Source organism: Colius striatus, chromosome 10 (assembly GCF_028858725.1).
Source record: "Colius striatus isolate bColStr4 chromosome 10, bColStr4.1.hap1, whole genome shotgun sequence".
Lineage (NCBI taxonomy): Eukaryota > Metazoa > Chordata > Aves > Coliiformes > Coliidae > Colius > Colius striatus.
In genome coordinates, this window is record NC_084768.1 from 30,604,880 (window position 1) to 30,627,844 (window position 22,965).

The following is a 22,965-nucleotide window of genomic DNA, read 5'->3' on the forward strand; positions in this document are numbered from 1 at the left end:
GCCCCTGCACAGCTGGGAGAGCAGAAGTTACCCACAGGACTTCCCTGACCTGGGAAACATCAGCCCTGGGAAACGTGGTACCCAGAAGCACAAGCCGAGGATGCAGGAGGCACAAGTTTGCTGCAGGTAACACAAGCTAAAAGCTGTTCAGGCGGACGGTGCCGATGGTCTCGTTCTTCATGTAAGAGAGCTCCCTCTAGGTTAAACACTCGGGTATTTCAGAAGCCATTGCTCATTTTGGAGCCCACGCTCTGCCCTGCATCTCCGGATAGGCGTCTGTCAGTCGGAAAGAACTGCAGGTTGCTCGGCAAACGTGGGGCTCGCTTCCCACCCCTAGCCCATCCCTCCCGCTGCAGGCACCGGCCGCCCGCGGCTCCGAGCGCGACGTGCTCCGGCGGGTGCGATGCTCCTGCGCCCCGGGTGCGATGCTCCTGCTCCCGCGGGTGCACATCACCGCGAGCCCTCAGCGTTTCACCCATCAGAGCTCCTCCCATACGTTCAGCCAGAGCTACACCAGGAAAGAAGCCGACCCGAGGTTTCGCCAGCCCCAAACCAAATCTTTACCCCGCTCTGAAACACACATGAATTATTCCACCAGCTGACGAGCAGGAGGAGTTCAGCAGAGGCTTTCAAACGCACAGAGCTAGAAAAATCAGAGGGAAAACACTTAATGTCAGAAAATGCAAGGCCATCCCCGAGGTGGGATCTTGGCAGCTTTGTGCAAACTAGCTTTAAACCTTGAAGTCTTTAATACAACTTCGGTTTATTTTTATTTTACCTCGACTGGTATTTACCAATAAATATGCAGTCGGCTGTGTACAGAACAGCAGGTAGCTCCCATTTACAGCTGCATGTAACTGACTGCAATATTCAACAGCCTTACTCTGCTATGCAGTGTAATGCTCACAATAAAACACACATCGTGTTTGCAACTGAGCCCACGCTACTATTATGGCACCTGACACACATTAAGAAACTCAGAACATGGAAAAGAATTGACCATTTACACAACACACACACACAAAGATGTGTTGGGATTTTTAATAAGTTCTAGCATAATAGAGTATGGCTTTTATATCTTGTCTGCTCCCTTGGTCCTGCTGATTTAACTCGTCTTTTCTCTCTATAACAATAAACTCACAGGTTGCATATAGATTTTTTTTAACATAATATATGATGCCAGTGTGTACTTATAAAACTTTCCCCTAGAAACGTAAGAATTGTCAGAATGACTCAGTCCAAGGGCCATCCAGGCCAATATCCTGCCTCCAACAGTTTTTCCCATTAATATGGATTAGGCAGACAATACAGTTTACTAGGACCTCGTTTTATAACCACCTTAGTGATAATACTGCCTTGGGTATAAATGCTTACAGAGCACAGTGGGCAAGGAAACAGCATCCTCCCCATAGGGAGGGAAACTAAGGCAGGGGAGATGGAGATTTTATATCTGTATATAAAACCTCATTATTTTTATGTATGTAACTTGATGGAGATTCTATATAATCAGGAGCCATCGAGAGCCCTGGATAGCACCAGCATCTGCTCCAGTCTTTGCATGCCACCACTCAGGCACCAAAAGATGGGCCATCAGCCTAGGGAAGAGTTAATAGTGGAGGTCCCAAGTCTGAGCTCTGCAGGTGTCTGCTTTTAATTCTTTGCTGCTCTTCTCCCAAACAGCCCAAGGATTTCCACCCTTCCTCCTTCTCCTTTACAAATGAGTGTTTAGCATAAGAAGAGAGGCAAGAGAAGCCAGGGTAGCGGGGAGATCTCCCACAGCCCTTTCTAGGCAACCTGAGCAGGCGGGAAAAGGCAGCTGGCTGGAGCCCAGCAAGAGAGCAGGGACCATGGGACGAGTCTTTTCACATCTGGTTAAGTACTGCTAAACCCTCCGACGAGCTGCCTAATTATTACAACACTTCTGCCGAAAAATTAACGTGCTTGGCTGGCTGCACTGGGGCAGAAAGGGTAGGAAAGCAGCTGTCAGGATGCAGGCAGCAATGGGAGCACCGAGAAAAGAGGTTTGTGGCACAAGAGACTGGCAGGGAAGGTCTGCCTTGGGGATCCTGCTGAGAAAACAGCCTTCTGCCTGCTACCTCTGTTTTTTGCTGCACGGTCCCCAGGAGGCTACAGTGCCAACAGAGTTGTTACTCTTGCAAAGAGCTCAACAGAGATGCCCTGCCTACCAAAATCAACACAAAGACCTGTCAGTATCCCCCAAAACACGGGATTTTCCTGTGGATCCCAAGAGCAGGGCTAGAAATAGGACCCAGGGAATTGGGCACCCCTCTGTCCAGCCTCTGCTCCTTTCTTGCTGAGCCCTTATTTCAGTAACTGCCACAAAACCCAAGCATGGCTCTTTATTTCTGTAGGTCTCTATAGAGAATGGTACCACTGAAGGAGCATCATTCATATGCACACCTCTCTGCACAACCTGCTTGAAAAGGGCTGTAGAAAGGACAGGGCAGCTCAGGGCCCTGCTCCCCAGGGCAGCCCTCTCCATGTCAGGTCATCACAAGCATGCTGGTGGGTAAGCCTCTTGCTGATGCTGCTGCCATGGGATTAATCTCTCTCCCTAGACAAAAAGGTGGGTTTATTTCCTGAAAGGTGTCCAAGCACACCCAGAGAGCTCAGCGAAAGCAGCAGCCCGCTGGGTGCCTTTTACCCACAGACATTTGATGAAATTAATGACACAAAAGTAAGTATAAAGGCTAAGACAAATAGAACTGGCAACAACTTGAACCTTTGGCCTGTCCTTTGAAAGTCTCTGGCAAGTCTCAAATCTTCTTGATCTGTTCACTAAAGGGATGACTGTCCCACAATTATTTTCCAAGCATTTGTTGGCAAGTTGTAGGGGGAAAAAGGCATTTCACTGAAGCTGTTAGTACAAAAGCTCAGCTCCAGCCAGGGCCCTGGACTCCACTTCAAATTATAATATTTTAAGTACCTGAAAATAAATATTTTGTCAGCTGCTGAGAATTAAGAAGTAGCTTCGACCTTTCAGACAGGGGAACCCCGCAGAGAGCGGCGAGCCTCAGAGAGTTAGTTGCAAAACAAGCTTTGCCCAAGCCATTCAACCTGTCTAGCACACACACAGCCTCCCCTCGCATGCTCCTGGCTCCTTGCAAGCTGCCCACAGCCTCCTGGGGCACGACAGGCTCTCTTGCACCCAGCAGCCCCTTCCCAGCTGGGAAGCATGCTAACCAAAGACATTGGATCAGCACTTTGTTGTAAACTGGATGCTATGAGCGAAACGAGCATCCCTGAGACAGCAACGGCAATGCGTCAAGGGCTTCCCACTAAGACCTGCCAGTCCAGTCTCATGCTGCTCAGTGCTGTGCTTGTTTCATGATGTATCATGCACTGTCCAGGGAGTTATATTAGCAAGGATTGAAAGTGATCACCTTGGGTTTATAACATCTGACTACGACTGAGCACCCAGGCAGATGGACTGAGCACGTCTCAGAGCCACAGCGAGCACCCATTCACGCTCCAGCCACGACAAAAGGTACCCAGGCGAAGCAGATCATCTCTGGTTTTCCAGCAGAGCTCAAAGAGTTAAATCCCTTTCCCTTCCCCCCCAGTCTTTCTGCCTTTGGCCTTTAGACCAGCCCTGGTTGCCAATGAGGACTCATCGAAACACCACGAGGCTGGGCCGGTCAGGAAGGAAACCAGAGCGTCCAGAGTTTTGTTGTTCTAAAGGCTTCTTTTTTTTTTTTCTTTAATTTTATTTTACTGCTCAGGAAGGAAGCCAGAGCCTGTGCTTCCACTCCAAGAATGTCGATTACTCATCCTTCCCTGCATTATTTCTTTTATCTCTCACTTTTATCTACCTTACTCCAAATTTTTCCCCCAGCTCGTCTTTCTCTCCTGCTCCTAGCCACTGCTTTTGGCTGGTCATCCAAGTTTCATAAGGAAAAAACAATAATATCTGGCAACTGTTTCTTCAGACTAAAAGCCCAAAGAGAATGTTTGTTAAACCAGGCTTGCTTCATCCCTCCCCCCATGCAGCCTTTTCAATTCTGCTGTAACCACCCAGGTGCCACATTTATAACCACTGCCCTAGGACAGGAAAGCCTTCAAAATGTGAGCACAGCCACCCTCAGCATAGAGCCGAGGAGAAAATCCTCAGCCCTGCTTTAAAGACAGCGATGAGAAATTACTCTGCTTGTCCAAGGTCAATAGAGTCCATAGCACAAGCACAACCTACGCTCAGGGCTTTGCCCAGGCAGCCCTTCCCTCTTCCTGCTCTGCGTGGCTGTGAGGAGAAGGCATGCTCAGCTCTGCCAATAAATGTGCCCTTCATCTCCAATAACCCCACACCAGTCAAGCTAGGCATGTGCAACAAAAGCAAAATAAGCACTACGTGATGAACTGACGACACATTTCCTCAGCTGCAAAAACCTGCGGGTCCCAGATCACCCAAACGCCAGTGAGCCATCTGAGTACACAGCACAGAGACTATCAGCAAGTGGTGTCTAACTGCCTTCTCCTCCCAGGGTCTGCAAAACCCATCACACCACCCAGGGATTTCCTTTGCTTCTTTGCCCAGGTGCAGATAACAATCCAGACAACTGGCAACACCTGGTAGAACACAGCTCCCAGATGTTTCTCATTGACACCACAACCTTCCCCGGGGCATTCAATTCCTGCTCCCTGGGGTGGGCATCCAGCTGGTAGATGCCTGTACTGGAAGGCAGACTTGGATCCTCACAGTGTTCCTGAAGGAATGACCAAAAGTAAAGCATTTTCTTAGTTTAAGGCCCCTTCTTCCATGAGATGTGTCGTAAAATCTGAGGCCTGATCCAGACCCTGCCATACACACCTTTCCCAAGCTCCAGAACCACATCTCATTATGTGCAAGTGAGGCCAGTTCGAGTTCTCTCAGCCCAGCTCTGTCTTGCTCTAACACAATCCTCCCTGTTTCCACAGTTAATGTGTTGTTTTCACTTTAAGAGGGGAAAATAATGAGAGGGAACATTACTTCTGGCTAATGGAGACAGAGAGCTGCAAACTCTCACAGCTTACATTTTCCAGGATATACCAGTCCTGATCCAAATATCATCACATTTCAGTCCTGGACCCAACACAGGACTGGACACAATACATTGGCCAAATTAAGGCAGAAATAACTTGTAGCACCTTTCTACTTCACAGTTTCCCAAAGACCTCATCAGAGCTTACCAACGTTTGACTCCTGATCTGCAGGACTCCCTGCTTCCACCATTACTGAATCTCCAGGTGCCTCCAACACAGCTTCTCTGGACACATTAGCCCCACATCTTGGGTGAACGCAGGCTGCTGGTCACCACAACTCTTCTGTAACCAGAACAACTCTTGGAAAGTGATGCTTTCACGTGTGAACCCAAACACGCAGAAAGGAAGCAACAGCACAGGCAGTGGCAACAAGCCTCCAGTGAGCAGAGACTGTAGGAGCAGCACCAGCAGTCCTGCACAGGGCTATGCACTAAGCAAAGTGCAAAAACCAAGGGTGAAGCAGCAGGGCTGTAGGAGTTTAGCTGCTCATTTGCCCCTTCGCCTGAGGGGCACCTCCTGATGTATTAATCCACTCAAGATGGCAACTTTTTGATTGTGGCCGTTAAGTTCCTCAGCTCGTGCTCCACACAGGGTTACCCAGGTCACTGATTGCTTCTTCATCTCCCCAGTGAAAAAAAAAAGGCCAGTGGTCAAACTACCTCCTCAAGGAGGCTGAAGACAAGTGCTCAGGAGGGAAAAGCTGTCCCTGGCTAAGGACTTTGCTGAAGGTTCACCTCCAGCCTATGGTGTCGATATTGGGAAGTAAGACTGGATTGCAAGGAGGAGAACAAATGAGAGAAGGAAACCGGCTTCTTTGGCCCCCTCCATGGTACTACAGTGCTTGGCCTGAATCCCTCTGACCTTGCACTGACAGCTGCACCCAAGGTGGCACTTTACACCCATCTTCATCCACCAGGACCTCACAGGATCCTTCACACTGCAAACTGAGAAGGAGACAAGGTTCCCTCAAGCCTGCATGGGCCAAAGGTTGGCCTGGGTGTGGGGTAGCTCTGCTGTGGCTCAGCCAGGCCAATCTGATAAGGCTTTCGCTCACCCAGCCCAAGGTACAGCACCCAGGATGCCATTCGGCCCCACGAGCCCTCCTCCCCACTCCTCACAAACACCCTTCCATCGCCTCTGGCACACATGGGTGCTTGAGCAGGAGCTCCTGGCAGGGAATTGTGTGGAGTCTCCCCTTAAAGAGGTCTAGGACAGAAAACTCATAAATTCCTTCAATATTGGAAGGAGGAAAGGGCAGTAATCTGGTACCAGGTCTTCTCCCATCCCAGCACAACTGCAAAGCAGACTCTCTGGGATGAGGGATTAATATCCTCTCCCTTCTTACAGGGAGGGACGTTACAAGATAGACAGTTTCACATACTAAATGGCTTGGCAAGTTGTTTCCCAAAGTGCAAAGAAGCAATATCAAAATCAGATTAAAAGGTTGAGTTGGTTTTCATTGAAATAGTTTGAAACAAAGTATAAAAAACCCAGCAGAAAGAAATGGGATCCATCGGGGCTGTCCCTTGAGTTTTACTTTCTGGTTTGTCTACACCACCTACTGCGTATGACAAAGCTGTCACAGGAGGCTTTACGTTGCCTGACACCCCTGTGCTTTCTCTTTTAGTTTTCATAGGAGAGGTGCAAAGCACTCCACCTGCCTGCCAAGGAAGGAGCCCAGGCTGGGTAACACAGCTTTGCCAGTGAGCCCAGCATCACAGCTGGATGTGTCCTCCTGCCCTCACACCCTGCTCAGGACTGCAGCAGCACTGATTTGCAAAGCAGAGGCAGGGCTGCAGGACTGTACCAGCAAAAAGCTCACATGTGAAAGCTCTTGAGTCCTCCCAAATTAAAAGAATAGTAAGAATAGGTACTGCTGTAGAAAAGCAAGGACACATTTTCCAGCTCTTCCTTTTAGGGGTATCCAGGGACACTCAGTGCCTTCCTCTTCCCACAATGGAACAGCCCAGTATTTGCAAGGAAAAGTACAAATCACATTCTTGCCCTGTAATCTAGTGAGAAAGCAGATCTCAGCCTTAAGTTACCAAAAAAAAAAAGGAAGATTTCAAAGCAATATTGATTAGAAACAATGTCCCAAGTGAGGAAAAATACAATGGAAGTGTCCTACACCTCAACAAGGAGTTTCAGTGCCACTAGAAGTCCCTCCCTACATTATCTGTGTTTAAGATGATAAATCTCTCTTTGCCTCACTCCTTCCTAATATTACTTTCCCCCTTCTTCTCTGTCTCAGGATGCTGCTGCAATTCAAGATGCCAGCAAGTGTTCAAAAGGAAAGGCAAAAAGGATGGCTGAAGAAGAACACCAGGCTTATCATAACCACCATCCATGTTTTAAAAAGACAAGGCAAAGAATAAGAGTACAGACACAGTAGCAACCCTCACAGTACTCCTTCAGGCTAGGTCCCAGAGAAGGACTGCCAATCTGGCCAACACATATCCCATACCTCAACAGCAACAGGAAAATACTTTAGCAATAAGATGTAAAGAAAAAGTAATTCAGGGTTATGAATTTGCCCTGAATGTCTGTAACCTGTGAGTTCATGTACACAGGGATCTCTCAGGCGAGCAGAGCCCAGCAGGCAAAGAGCAAGGTTGCATAAAAGGAGAGAAAAACAGGTTTACAGATTCTAGGTGTAGATCTACAAAAAAAAACCCCCATAGATGCCCTTTTTCAGAGGATGCTGTATAGGAATCCAATCCCACATTAAATTCCCCAAATAGAAATCCACTGTTCCTGACGAATTTCAATTGCTCTGCATAGCTGAAAAAACATCCTCAGAAGTCCCCAAATCTGCTATTCCATCCCGAAGAGGAGAAGTGAAAAATTCACAGGCTATCAAGCAAACTGACGTGATCAAAGACCACCAGTGACACGAACTGCAGGATAAAAATCATCACAATTTGCTTTCAATGGCTGCTTTGCGTGGAATATGGTATTAAAAGAAAACAACTTTGCCCCTACTAGGAATTTGCATTAGAAATTCATAATAAAAATAAAGCTTAATATTATACAAATGGGTACAGTTCTCTGTAATGCTCCTGATGCAGATTAAGGTTAGACAGATTTTAGATGACAGTTATTTACCTCGGTCTAACACTATGTATGTACAAATGGAATTTATTTTATAGCTGCAGGGGAAAAAAAAAGGAAGAAGAGATGAGAGGAAATCTTACAGTCTCACGTAAAACATAATTATGTCTGTTTTCTGCTCCTTGGAAGGCAAACAAAAAGGGTAAAATGAATCTGCTGCTAGCATTTAATGGGATTTGTCTAAATGACATCAAACAAATAACAACCAGCAACAATTCACAAACACTTTCACTTTTGTTTTTTCCAAGGTGGAATTCCAGAAACTCTAAGACCATGTTGCCTGGAACACTTTGACTCCTGCAGAGCAGGATTAGGCCCATGCCTGAGTATGTCCCTTTCCTTTGATGCCTTCAAATTATCAAAGGGGGAAAAAAAATAATCTCAGAGGCGTCAATGCTTTTTCTCTCCCTCCCCCCAGAGACATAGTCCTGTCTCCCCTTGCTTCTCTCCATTACTTAGGCAATCATCACTGATCAACCAGGAAACTGTTGCTAACTCTTGAATTTTGCAAGTTAGCAAGTAAAATAATAAAACAATGTTTTAACTGTCAGAGATCCTGGCTCGCAAAGTGCACTTTGGTCATTTCCTTTAATAACTGTAGTTTAGCTGCAATGATTTATAATAGTTCATAATATTCTACTAACTGTACTATATTAATAATACTCATACTTTGCCCTTGCCTAGTGTCTTCTGTCAGAAGATATCAAAGCAGCCCACGCTGCCGTGAGGGGGGTGTCACTATTTCCCTGTTAGGGATCAGGAAACGGTGGCTCTGAGCCATGCCCAGGGTCAAGATTCCTGGTCCCAATCCGCCATGGCAGCCATGGAGTCTGCCTTCACCTCTCCTCCCACAATTCTGTGACAGCAGGCCAGCCTGATCGATGGGGCTGGAGATGTAATGTGATTAAATCCTTCTCGAAAAAAGAGGTTTGGCCGGTGTTTTTGGGGCTGTGGTTTTGATGGGAAATATCGAGCAAGATGGGGAGTTTGCCCTGCAATTGCACGATAAATACCCTCATCCAGGCACATAAGGCAAAAGAGGAGCCATAAATATTTACTGTGGCCATGTCCATTTCTCCAGCACGGGATGGGTAAATACAACACATAGATGTTGCTCAGCACTCCGAGGATGGCGGTTACAAGCCTCGACGCCAACTCCCAAGGAGTCCAAAAAGGGAGAAAAAGGGGGTGAGGCATCACTGGCATGACTGAGGCGACGTGAAAGCTGGCTGGATGGCAGCGGCTGCGCAGGGAAACATTTTGGAGGAGTAAACAGCCCCAACCCTCCCCCTCAAACGATCAATTAAAAGCCATCCTTCTGCCGAGAGCCCGGCGAGGACAGCAAATGAGGGCTGTGAGCAGAACAGCCACCCGGCCCGGCTCTGCATGACAATTGATGGGAAGGGGAGGCCGGAGGGGGTGGCGGGGGGAGACAGCCCCGGCCCTCCTCTCACCATGGTGATTAGGTATTCCGAGAGCACCAGATAGCCCCAAATAACAGAAAGAGAAATATAAACTGGAGACCAGCAGATCCAAGGCAGGCCAGATGGCCCCGCAGCCGGCAGGGCCTGCTCCCATCCAGCCCTTCCCCACTTTAACTGTTCAAACATTTCTTTATCCCGACAAGACAATTAAGCCAAACAGCACGGAAAAGAGTCTCGGCAACAGTTTGCAGAGAGAGCGGGAAGGTTGTTGCCAGAAAAGCGGGAAAAGGAGGCGATTGCTGCCTCCTCTGAGGCCTCGGGCCACACAGCACACCAAGCTCCACGGGGACGGGGCGACAGGGATGGACGTGTGGCCTTTGTCTGTGCCACTGTCCATCTGCCCGCCCATCCCTTCAGAAAATCCACTCTTGCTCCTTCTCTCCTACATCAGGCAGGGCACTGCACGAGGGAAAGCAAACGTTCCACTGGATTTCACCATTTCAGAAGTGATGTGAAGCTCGCCATTTCCCATGGTCACGGATGATTATTTATTAGAAACAAAGCGTCGCTTCACTTTAAACCCCAAATTTTACTGGCCTTAGAAGTGATACATCCCAGCAGGAAGAGTTGTGAGCAATGGATGTGTGTGTACATGTGCACTGTCCCTTCAACTCATTGTTCTGCCCCAGAGTATAAGATAAACCTTCTTCCCCACAGCACATGTACATATGTACACATACAATTCTCTACGCATGTCCCAGCCCATAAAGACAAAGCCTAAAACACATGTCTGACCAGGTGAGTGACTGCAGAGACAGTCCTTGGTCTGTTATTTTATTAAATCTGTTATGTTATTCAGGGATTCACCTGGGGTCATCATAGCCCTGATGCTTACCACCTGAAGTGCGATTTACATTTGACCGGTACCAAACCAGTTGTTTCAAAGGCGAAACTAACTCCATGCTAGAGATGTTCTTTAAAACCCAAAAGTGGAACAAAGAGCTCATTAACTTGGCGCCCAGCCTCTCTTCCAGGAGACAAACGGGTTGCAGGACAAACTGACTGCAGCTACATAACCAAGGCTAAATATGATTATAAAACATAATAATCAAAACAATATTAATAAACACCCCACACATACTTTACCCACCAGTCCCAAGAGATGAGAAAGGATGGCAGTGTGCTCATCAACTCAATGGCTCATCCCCAGGGCATACCAGGAACCACCAGCATAGCAGGGAAGCTGAAGCTAGGAGAGACAGCAGTCAGGATGTAGGAAGTCACCTTGGAACATCAGGGTATGCTCCTCCACAAGAAGTCACAGACAACACATAATGAAGACCAAGCAGCAACAGAAAACTCTCTTCCGTGGTCCCAGAAAGGCTGGGACAGTGGACAGAGGTGTCCACTCTGACAAGGTCCAGCTCTTTGCCAAGAGACCCCGGCTTCAGCACAGAACCCTGCCTGTCACTCTGTGAGAAAGCAGTGCCACGAGGACTGGAAACAGAAGGCAACTGGGACAGATTTTCTTAGAAGAATAGAGGAAAACCAGGGATCTTTTGGTTTTTTTCTGATTTTAAAACAGGGCTATAGATGTCTTTTGCAGAAAGGAACGTGCCATTTATTTCCACTCCTTCTAAGAATCTCAACTATTGTACGCTTATTAAAGGAAACCCGTAAAATATGTCTCCCAGTGTCTTTAACACATGCTTTACAAGAAGCCCCCAAACTCTAACAAATGACATTGTTTTTCTCAGCAAGCACCTAAGAGAACAGGCCCATCCAGTACACATGACGTCTGCTTCTCCATGGAAAGGCTTTGCTTTCCTGCGTGCTCTCTGTACGCTCCCTCGTTCCACGTGTCCTGAGTACCTGCATTTTACAGCAAGAGACAACTTGGCCAAACACAGACACCTCAGCCCAATTTGCTGAGTTACAAGGAGCACAATCCCAATCAGATGCACTCCAAAGGAGATGCTCACCCTTCATGGGCTGCACAGGTAGAGGCACCACTGGCAAGCAACACTCTGTTTTAAAAGTAAGGAAAAACCCCAAAACTCCAACGTCATCTCTGCACAGAAGTGTATCTTACAGGGCCAGGTGCTAGTCTGGGTCACATCAGCACGGATCCCAAGTAGTTTCACTGATTTCTGTGAGTCTCCTTCAATGGTGCAAAGAGGATGAGACTTTGGTCTAAATAAAGCAACCTCCAAACACTCCTTGAGTTGAAAATGCATGACTTGGGATGCTCATTCTGCTGCAAAGTCTCTCAAGTGTAAACCTATTTTTCAGGAAAATTAAAACTAAGACATTTAATTCTGTTCTCTCTCTTTTTTTTTTTTAAACAAAGCACATTTCTTAGAACATCTCCATTTAAGCTTTGGGATAAAATAAACATTTTAATGAGCTATTCAAAAAAACCAAAGGTTCTTGTGCAGTGGTACAGAAGAATTTGCAGTGCAATCACAATAATTCACTTTCCATATAACACAAACCCTTCCAGGAATCCAAAAAAAACACAACTGAAAGATTGAGCTCTGTGAATCTGAAAAGCACCCGTTAGGCACATAAAGGTGTTGCTGATCTAAGGAAATGATACAGTTTTTGCTCACTCTTGTACAAAAGCCTGATTGCGTTTTTGCCTAGAATCTACAGCCACCTACCTGCAACAGAATCTCCATCAGGAGCTCAAGCAGGCAGCTTTTACAAAGGGTTATTTATATCTGTCAGTTACACGAGGAATCCACAAAACTCCTCAGGGGCCAATAACAAGAGACAACCTCCCCCCTCAAAAAACTATGCATTTATATAGAAGCTCCAAATAGATGCAAGCAAGTGTCAATGCAGGATCACGGGTCTACAGCAAACTGTGATCTCTGGAATTCCTCATCGAGGAAGACTTTCTTTTTTAATGGTCATCATCAAAGATCATAAGGATCCTCTAAAAAGCTGCGCCACCCGCTCTCCCAGCCTCCAGCAAACACACCCATGCGTGTGTGTGCACACGTCAAATAAACTCGCTGCGTTAATGGAGCGAAGTTTCCATGGTGCAGGATCTATATGTGATGGGAATATGATACAGAGCCCACAGACACCTTTAATGTACACAGTCCTGGGAGTTACAGAAGAATTTGAATGCTGATTAAATACCAGGGATGCTGCATTTGCCGTGTAGCTGAAGCATCTTAAAGAAATTAACAATATGAGTAAGACAAACAATAAACCAAAACGCTTTCCACTCCTGCCCAAGTTTGCCAAGCTGCCCTCAAAGTTTTTATTCTGCTTCCATTCCCCAAGTCCTCCACCACAGTGCTGGCAGCACAGGGAGCCCCGACTGCTCCCAGGAAGCAGAAGCCCCTCATCCAGCTGAAGGCAAAGGCAAGGCACGGCGGTGGATGTGGACACGTCTGTCTGTCCGCAGCTGCGCTACACACGGTCTAATTCATTTAACAGATTTACTTCTTTGACTGGGGTATCTGACAGGATTTTGCTAGTGAGATCCATAGCAGCTGACACGCTCTAAATTCATTTAGCCAGCGGACCTGCTCCTCCGCCGCTATCTCCCGGAGCGTGCTTTCGAGCAAGCTTCATTTCCACAGACAGGTTATATCGATAAGGGAAAGAGCATCGACAAAGACGTCTCTAAGCTTTGCTGTCTCACCTGCCTCTCCCCCCCTGCAGGATAATTAGAATTATCCTTACACATCCATACGCGCTCCTACCTACAGCCCTTTCCTCTACAGACCCAAAAAAGAAGGGAGAGGAGATGCTAAACAACGGAAGGAGCTTTTATGGCACAAAAAAGTAGCACAGTCAGGGGTGGATCAGAAGGAGAGGGGGGAGACAGATAAAGAGATCGCCTTCGTAGTGCAAAGAATACACGGCTTCTGCCTTTGGTGGGAATCATCCTACCCTCGCAAACGCCGGCATAAAAGACACTCGCAGCATATTTCAAAACCAAAGAGCGATGGATTTACAAGGCAGGTTGGTTTTATGATGACTTTTATTGAAAAGGTACGCTGGGTTTAGGCAGATGCCTTTTAGCACCGGTAAGTTAGCACAGTGCCTAATTCAAGGAGACAGCCTGAGGAAGCAGTGCCGACAGGGGAGAGCGAGCCACAATGTCTCTATTACTCTCCTCGGCATCATAAAGGGGAGAAGAAAAATCACGTCTGAAAGGGAGAGGAGGAAACAGTGCAGAAGGTTTTTGTTGGAAAAAATATATATCAATGATAATAACAACAATAATAAGATTGCTTTCCAGGAAGAAAATTCAACAGAACAAAGGAGTCCACGTGAAAAGCAAACCACTCGCTCTTTGGTCTACACATCAGGGTTTTAGGTAAAACTCTAATCATAAGTTGTCGCTCTTCTTCGAGGTACCACACTCTGCTGTCCCCAGACCACTCCCCGTCGGGGGTCACCTCCCATCTCAGCAAATGTGGAAGTCTGCCCTTCCCAGAGGACAGCTCTGCCCCTCCACGTGGGCAACACCCCAAGGGGTTGGGGGGATGGGGGGGAAGCAAGTAGTCAAGAGTCACGAGCGCGTGTTTCCAACCACCAATGTTCAAAAGAGCACATCACCTTTCAACAGGCACCAAAGAGGGGAAGGCGTTCAGAGACAGCACATGGTACAACAGCTTACTGAACTGATTTATGTCTCAAAGAGGGAGCTTGGTGGACAGAAACATTTGCAAGTTAACCAGAGGAAAAGGTACTTTTATCCTAACCTGAGGCACGATTCCTGAAGGTGATGCATTTGCTACAAGAACAGTGTGCATGAAGAAAAGGTCAGAAAGAAATGCCTGAAGAAGCAGGGGATACGTGTTTGCTGCAAGCTCTGTGAAAAGTTTCTGGCTACACACTCCAGCTGCATCCCTGTTTACACACGTGTATGTACCAGCATCTATAGCCTCACACCGGAGCACAGACAGCTTTCTGTACAGTCAACATTGTCTCTCCAGCTGTGTGCTGGAAGACAAACTTCCTTCAAGAGCATCTTGCCCCAAAATCTGTGTCCACTCAGAAGAGACAAGGCAATAGTGCGTGGCTGAGCTTAGCAGGCAGGAAAGGCTGGTTTTCCTCTGCCTTCAGCAAGAGCCACAGCACCGTGGGACAATCACCTGTTGAATATCTCAACCGGGCGCAACTAAAGAAGAACCAACAAGTAAATGGAGGTACTTACATCTGTCACTTCGGTCTTCGGGACTGGACGACGTCTCCCGGTCAGAAATGAGGCCAGAAACAGCAAAGATCTTCTTCCCCGTATCGTCAACTTTGAGTGAGCCGGGGGAGCTGGAGGGGAGCTGCGTGCCAAACTCATACTCCTTCCCATCAGCGTCCGAGAAGCGCAGATGGGGTGAGTCAGTGTCATGGCAGTTTTTCAGGCGCTTGGCCGGGGTAAAGGCTGACTGGTAGCTCTCCCGGTCTTCGGTAGACGCAAAGGGGCGGAAAGCCCCAACGCCACTGTGATTCAACATGCTGATCGGGGTGCAGTCCAGGTTGGGGGGTGCAAACTGGGGGTGGAGGTGAAGCAAAGAGGGAGGAAATTCACGGTTGGCGAAGGCTCCCGGCACCGCGCCTTGCCGGTGATACATGGAGGCAAAAGTATATGAGCCATTGGTAAAGGGAATATGCACGTCCTTGTCTGCTGACACGGGGACACCAAAAGGCCTCGGCTGCTGGCAGGGAATGGAAGCATCACGGCTGGCTTCAGCGGTGGAGGCGAGAACCATCAGCGCTGGGGAGGCCAGCGGGTTGGGGAGATAGGGTGAGTTCTCCATCTTGAACGCTGCCCGGTGTAAGTCCATCGGAGTCTCTTTCCTCAGCAGGATCACAGGCGGAACGATCTTCCCTGGAAGGAAAGCGAAGCGATGCCGGGGGACGGAGAGGGGAGAATTACTGGGGCATCATCACCCTCCAAACACTGCAAAGAAACAGAAAAAGGAAAGACAACTAGTTAAGTTTCTGTGCTCATCTCCCTGGAACGCTCCAGCAGCAGGGTGGCCACTTGTGTTACAACCCACCGGCCGGAGCCGCACCGCTGTTCTCATTCAAGAAAATCAATAGACAACTTCACACACTACTGGAATGAGCTCTGGCCCTCCAGGTTAAAGGGTGTCATCCAGTACAGATGAATGAAAGGCAAACCAAACGTAATAATGTGCAAATTTAATAACCCACTAATAAACAAGGTTCGCTCTGAAATTAAAATAGCAACTCCAAATTATAATTGGAATTTTATGTGACAAAAGAGGCAAACACATATAATCACCATCAACTTCAGCAAGCCCACGCAGACGCACGCTGCCATTCGCTTGGGGTGGTGCAACAGTGAAATATCTATTGTGCATAGTTACCCAAATGAGCCACCCTACACAGTTACACTGTACACGATGCCTGCGACGCACGCAACAGACATGCCCTTTCTCTCATTCTTACAGTGTACGTATAGCTAGATGAGTTCTTGCACACACAGTGCTCGATACCATCGGATACTTTTACACACACCCCGTTGGAATGTGGGAACGTGGCTGCATAGGGACGCCTGTCTGTAACACACAAACACCCACGCGTGCACACACGGTCCTGTTAGCCAAAGAGACTTCCCCCAGTAAAGTGCCTGGCGTCTCCAACGATGTTTAAAATCATAATGGGTGCTTCTGCCATCTGATCTCTGCAAGAGTCTGCCTTTCGTGTCGGGGACAAGAGAGAATGGATCAGTAATTTTAGTTCCTAATGCACTCACTCTTAAGTAGATTTGTAAACTGCCCTGGATGTGCCATTAACATTTAGAGGAAAATGTTAACAAAATTTCTGCCTCGCATCTTGCTGAGTCTCCTAGGTTGGCTGCAGCCACCCAGCCGGCCACAACCTCCTCCCAGGCTGAAAGAAGGGAAGACACTCCTTTTCGTATCTCCCCCATTTCACTCTGGCTTTTTGTGGTGTGATTTTCTCCCCCAATCAATCTCATGTCTTTTCTTTTAAGCTTCCGCTGCCTGCCATTCAGGCCCCACAACCCAGCTTAAAATACAAGGACTATAACTTTGAAACAATATACTAGCTGCTGGAGCTCAAAGGGCCAGAAAAATCATATAATAATAAAAAGCTGTTACAAATTGTGCCTCTTAAATCCAGAGGGTCAAACATCTCAAATAAAACTTAGTGAAAGAGTGTCTCCCTAATGGAGTGCCTTTTGTACTCCGTGAATGAGGGAGCCTAGGTTAACAAAGTGTATGAAATTCAGTCTGTGGCTTTAATGCAGCTCACAGTGACAACGTTTCCTCTCTGCCATCCTGTACCCAGCCTCTCCACTGACTGGTATTAACTGTGAAGACGAGTGGACATCATCTCTCTGCTTCCTCATTTGGCGCCCATCCTTACAGACATCATTGCTAAATTATCAGATTATGTATCTCACATTAAAATTTGGAAGAGAGCAAATCTGTTAAATAACTTTCCCATCGAGTTCTCACCACTGAGAGTGAGGGGAAGAGGGAGAAAGGAGGGATGCCAAGGGCATCCTGGTCAGCGCTGCAGTCCCTGGTACTCTCACCCCACTGCTCCACACGAGGCTGGTCAAGAGCTGGAGGTCTAAAAACTGCAGCCACAGGCAAACTTGGAGCTGCTAGAGGTTTATGCAATCATGTAAATACATACACACAGACACACACGGTTACGTATCTACAGAGAAGCAGGCGAATAAGTCAGCGCCCGCAGAAATAAACAATCATTAACAGGGGAGCGAAGCTGAGCAATCACAGGAGAACACGGATTTCTAGGGAAAAAAAAACCCCACCCAACCACCTCAGCCTCCTTTTCCATTCTTACTTGTGCTATCACCCCATTACGTTAAACGTATTTCATAAATTAGTAATCTGGCCGCAACACTTGACGCTCCTGGAGGATCCTGTGAATCACCACGGCCGTTTATTCGTTTGCAAACTTCATTACGCCGGGAATAAATCAACATGTTACAATATCTCAGCCAGCCAAATTTCAGGTGGTTTCTTTTTTTTTTTCCCCCCCTCAGCTCCCACTTCCTTTTTCGTTCTTGCTTGCTCCCTTCTTGCCCAGCACCTCCCCACCCCCAGCAACACGGACAGATCAGGCTGCGGCGGGGCCAGTCATTATGAAAATCTATCGTTAATACACTCCCAATGTCAAAGTGTCACAGGTTTAAATACAGAACCCAAAAATAAGAAAACTAACTGGCCTTCTTAATTAAAAAAATATGGATTGTGGGGGTAAGGAGCTGAAGGGAAGGTCTGGGTGCTGGGAAGGCGGTGGGCACAGGTGGGGTGAGCAACTGCTACTTTTCTGCCTCTATGCTGATTTTTTTTAATTTAGCACCTCGTGCAAATCCAGATTAAAATAACTCCAGCTATTGATCCGAGCAGTGGAATTGACATTAATTTTAGTTCACTTCTCACTTTGCAAAGGGATCAATAGGAAGTAATAACAGCTGACATCCCCGCTGAAAGGAGGAGAAAAGACGGGCTAGAGACAGAAATCGAAAAGCAACCAAATAAATCAGCAGCTACTTTTCCACGGCATCAGACAAACTCCAAACAGATTGCAAAAAGTCTTTGTTGAATTAACTAAACAAGGAGTAGAGGGAGGGGGGGTGAAGATCAATCTGGGAAGCTGCATAAACTGTCTACCAAGTATGAAGGTTAGAGGGACAGACTGAACACAAACTCTATTTTCCTGATCATTATTTTTTTCATGGCTACCTATGTGCATAACTATTGGGTTGTAGAGCTACCCTGCTTAAAGTGCACACAAATTACCTGTGTAATCGTGTATGGTACTAATAACAAGGCTCCACACGCCCCAACCAAGACAAATTGAATCAACAGCTTCTAGCCCTGAACCATAAAAGAAAAAAGAATCTCTCACCAAGGCACAAGTTGTAATCAGTTATCTCTGGCTCGGGTCTGATTTCTCTGCTTACGGAGGCTGTAGCACTGTGCTGAATTAGTTAAGAGGAAAGTCTGATCAAAGTAGGAGAAGCCATGACAGAGCTGGATTTAGCAGGCATCACAAACACCCAGCAAGTGGAGAAAACAGCAGTGACCACCGGTTAGAAGCGTAAAAGCCACTTGCTAGTCAGCCTGCACTGAAACACACACACACACACACACACAGGCGAGCACATGCACATCCCATACACAGCCAGGAGATCTGTAAACCTCTTACTAAAAATATTACTCGGAGTTCCTATGACTCTCTGCTATCGATTAAAATAAATAAAACACACCACTCCAGTTTCTACAACAGGTTGCATTTTTGTGGTCTCTCAACCATTTCCAAATGCCAGAGATTAAAATAATGGGGCAAATTAACATTTTTTTCCCTCCAGAAACAAAGTTTTCTTGGGGGAAAAAAAAAATTAATTAACAGGCTATGGGGAGGAAAAAAACCCCACAAGATTAAAACAATAGGAAATCCGGGAAAATTGATGATGCATGTAAATTAGGAAATACCCAAGGAAAAAAAAAAATCACAATATCCATTTACATTAAAAAGTTTTTTCCCCATAAATGTCAAGTAGGAATTTAGAAATATGCTCTGTGCAGAAAAGCCAAAGATTATAAAACAAAATAATGCCAGCTGTTTGGGGATTTAAGTGCTCAAATGGATTATATATTTGAACCAAACTGGATTTCCTTATAATAAATAAAACAAATGCAAGCTCGAAAGCCAACAAAGGAGAGCTCTCATCACTGGATTAAGATACAAAGGAAAAACTGTTAATTTTATTTTCTCTTTCCAACCCGTGAAATATGCCAACGGCAGCCGCACACCCGGGCAGCTGCTGGGCAGAGCGGTTTGAGGGGAGAAGGAAAAGAAAGAAAAGAAAGAAAAACAGTAAAAATAGGAGAGAGAGGGGAGCGGAGGAGCCGTCCGGAGCGGTCAGCACCGGCTCCGGCCCCGGGCGGCTCCGCCGGGCAGGGCGGCCCGGCCCCGGCCCCTCGCCCCGCACCGCGCTCCCGCTTTTGTTGTGCTGTAAACTTCTGGTTAAAAAATTGTGGGGTTTTAATTCAAAAAAAAAAGAAAAGAAAAGAAAAAAAAATGAAAATGAGAGGGGGGGAAAAAGGGAGAATAAAAGCCCCCGGGCGCGGAGTGTGATCACCGCAGCGGCGGGAGGGAGGGAGAGAGCGGCGGGGCTTTGGCGAGAGGGGGAAAATAAACGAGGGAAGGAAAAAAAACCAAGCACCACAACGTACCAAGGGGCTGCCGGCCGGTTCGCCCCGGGCCCGCTCCCAACTTGAATCCGAACGAAAATAGCGGCCGGCGTGGCCCCGGGGGAAGCCCGGCTCGCCCGGGCAGGGCGGGCACCAGCCCCTCGGCGGCCCCGGGGGAAGCCCGGCTCGCCCGGGCAGGGCGGGCACTGGCCCCTCGGCGGCCCCGGGGGAAGCCCGGCTCGCCCGGGCAGGGCGGGCACGGGCCCCTCGGCGGCCCCGGCCCCGCCGCCGCGCCCGCCCCGGCGAGGGAAACCAGCGGGGCTGCCACCCGCCGGGCTCCTCACTTCCCGCTCCCCGTTCCTCTCCCCCGCCTGGAAGTGAGGGGAATGTGTCAGATAAACCGAAATCAAACGAAGTAAAACAAGAAGGGGGCGAACCCCGAGGTATAGAGCCTACCGCTAACACCGAGCCCCGCCGCTCCGCGCTCCCCGCCGGCAAATTAAACAGGTGTTTTGTGGCCCGGCGGGGCTCGGCTCGGCTCGGCCCAGCTGTCCCGCCGAGAAGCGGTGATTGAGGCGCAGCCGGGGCTGCTCTTCTCCTGCCTCCCCGGGAACGATTGACCGGCAGGGAGGGGGAGAAGCGGGCTCCGCCGGCCCGCTCCGCACAGCCCCTTAGGTCGCCTTGTTCCCCCCACTTTTTCCTCCTCCTGAAACGCAAGTCACGGCGCTCATCAGCCGCGAGGATGACCGGAGTTGTTTGGATTTATTGCAACAATCACTTACCATACACGTTTCCTGTGTGGAAGGCTAAGCATTCAACACAACTCTCTAAGTAGACAGTTCCTAATGATTTCATTGTGGTCAACCAGATGGTTTTTATGTATTTAGATCTGAAGGTGAAGAATTATTTTCCATGCTTCCAACCTATTTACAGACTTCCCTGGTCTAGAGCTGTGGGGTTGTTGGTTACAAGAAAGAAAATCCTGCGATTTCTCGATCGCATCGCTGGATGATCCAGAAAGTTTTCTAAAGGACCTAAAGCGAAAACAAGGATAATTGCTTTCACCTCTTCTGGCTTTCCGAGCTACGCCGTTCACACGTGGAGTAATTTTAGCTCATTCGTTGAGTAACGCTGACAAGTTAAAGCGCCTCTCTACCTTTGTTTTCCCTGCAATAATAAAACCAGAACGAAGCCGCGTGTGAGCCCCAGGCGGGGGGCTCCTACCTGAGAGCGGTCGGGGGCAAGGGCGGCGAGCCTTGGGGGCTGAAGGACCCGAGGAGGGGACAGGAGGCTGAGCAAACTTCAGCTTCGTCCGCAATTAAGCTAAGTGGCGGCTTAACAACGGGTGTTTCAAAAAAACCCCCCAAACCTAAACACAACAATAAAACGAGCTAAAGAATAATTCGGTCTTCGAGCGGGGATAGAACATTTTTGGCACGGCTTAAAACTCAAGTTCACGCGGGGACCGCGCGCCTGCAAAAATGAAAGCTCCGGAGTAAATAAAATTACTGGCTGTTCGGTGTTTGTTGAGCGCACAGAAACCCTCGCGGGTTTGGGTTGGTTTTGGGCGGGTTTTTTTTTGCAGATACTTTTATTGCAAAATAAAAGCCTTAGTTTATGTATTTGAGGGGGGGAAAAAAAACCCCAAACAACAAGCAAACAAACAGAAGCAAGCCCTGGGTGAGTGGGTGTGTGGATCTGCTTGTTTCCTTTGAAAAAAAAGAAAAAAGTTTTTGTTTTGCAGCCGCTGGGAAATGAAATTGTCGCTGCCCGGAGCGGCCGTGGAGGGAGCGAGGTCCTGGGCGCAGCGGAGGGCAGCGAGGAAATAACTCCGCGGCTTGCCCCACCAAAACAATCAAGGGAAGAAACAAGCAAACAAACAACAACAAAAAAGAAAAATAGTTAAAAAATAGTATCTCTGTCGGAGCGAGGGATCTGTGCCGGTCTGTGGGTCCGGCCGGGTCCCCCCCCGCCGTGCGCCGTCCCCAGCCGGGCTGCAGCGGCTGTCCCCGGCACCTGATCCTCCGGGTGGCTACCGGTCCCCCGGAAAGCAATGGGGGGGTTGATCCGGGCAGCTTAGGGCTCACCGAGGGTGCGGGCCCCCCCCCCCCCCCCCCGCTTTTATCTGCCTTTGCCCTCGGCATTACCATGCCGATCCCCACCCACCCGGCCCTCCCCGCAGCCGGCGCGGCTCCCGGCCGCCGCCGAGCCGCCCGGCTTCCCCGGCGCTGGGGAGGCAGAAGGGGGAAGGGGGAAAGGGCACGGGGGTTGGAGGAGGAAGGGAAGCGGGGGAGGGAGGGAGAGAAACTTGCCCTGCAAAGTTTGCGTGTGGCCGGGCAGCCCCGGTGGCCGGTACTCACGGTGCGGCTGCCGGCGGGGGCTGCGCGGAGCTGGCGGTGAGCGGGGAGCAGGGGAGTCCCGGGCGTGCTGGCCCCGCTGCGCGCCCGCGGCTCGCATGTAGCAGAGCGGGAGGCGGCGGGGGTGCGAGGGAAGGAGCAGTGCTGCCTCTCAGTGCCGGCTCTCATCAGTGAATGAGCCTCCACTCTCCGAGGGACTCCTGGCTGCACACACACATGCACACACACACACACACACGCACACACACACACTCGCACACGGAGCCCGGCTGAGCACTGCATACATTAGGGCACTCGGGCAGTATGGGAAATGCAGTCCAGGACCGGGCTCTCACCCCGCACAGCCCCCGGAGTTTGCCCAAATGGGGCGTCAGGGGGTTGCTCCCCTTCCCGGGGCGCCGCTTCTCCCCCAGCCCCTCCGCACCGGAGTCACCCACCCACCGTTAGCTTCTGGTACAGATCATATTTTCCATCGCGCAGGTCCCTCCCGAATTGCAACGAGGTCTCCGGGGCGGCAGCAGCCCCCCGGGGCAGCCCCGTATCCCATCCGTGCCCTTCGGGATGCCCACGGGCAAACAGCCTTCCCCCACACACCCCACGCTGTGTCAGCTGGCACCCAGGGGTGCTCAGGAATGGGCAGATCTAATAAACATCCCTAAATTAGCCTCGGACAGCCTCAGCAGAGTCAGAGAGCAAATTAGGGGCTCCACAGTCCCAGGGTTACTCCACGCACATCACTAATTTCGTGTTTCCTGGATGCTCGTTGCGGCTCTGTATGACCCTTCCCACATCCGCACGCGGCTGCAGGCGACTCCCCAGCCAGCCCTGGGATTGTCCCGACCAAAA

General features: G+C 48.9%; 1 protein-coding gene across 6 annotated transcripts in view; it reads right to left on the reverse strand.

The window, feature by feature from the left end:
* Nucleotides 1-22,297, reverse strand: part of RNF220 (ring finger protein 220) — a 229,049-nt gene extending 206,752 nt beyond the window's left edge. For 2 of the 6 annotated variants that reach the window (XM_062003565.1, XM_062003559.1), the window contains exons 1-2: nt 20,219-20,475; nt 14,758-15,498 (exon numbers count right to left, since the gene is read on the reverse strand). In XM_062003565.1, coding sequence (XP_061859549.1) covers nt 14,758-15,382 — 625 coding nt within the window. In that variant the 5' untranslated portion in view covers nt 15,383-15,498; nt 20,219-20,475. Of the gene's footprint in view, nt 1-14,757; nt 15,499-19,804; nt 19,847-20,218; nt 20,477-22,122 lie in introns of those variants that run through there. The other 4 variants (XM_062003562.1, XM_062003564.1, XM_062003563.1 and 1 more) reach the window with 4 other exon arrangements.
* Nucleotides 22,298-22,965: the final 668 nt, after the last annotated feature.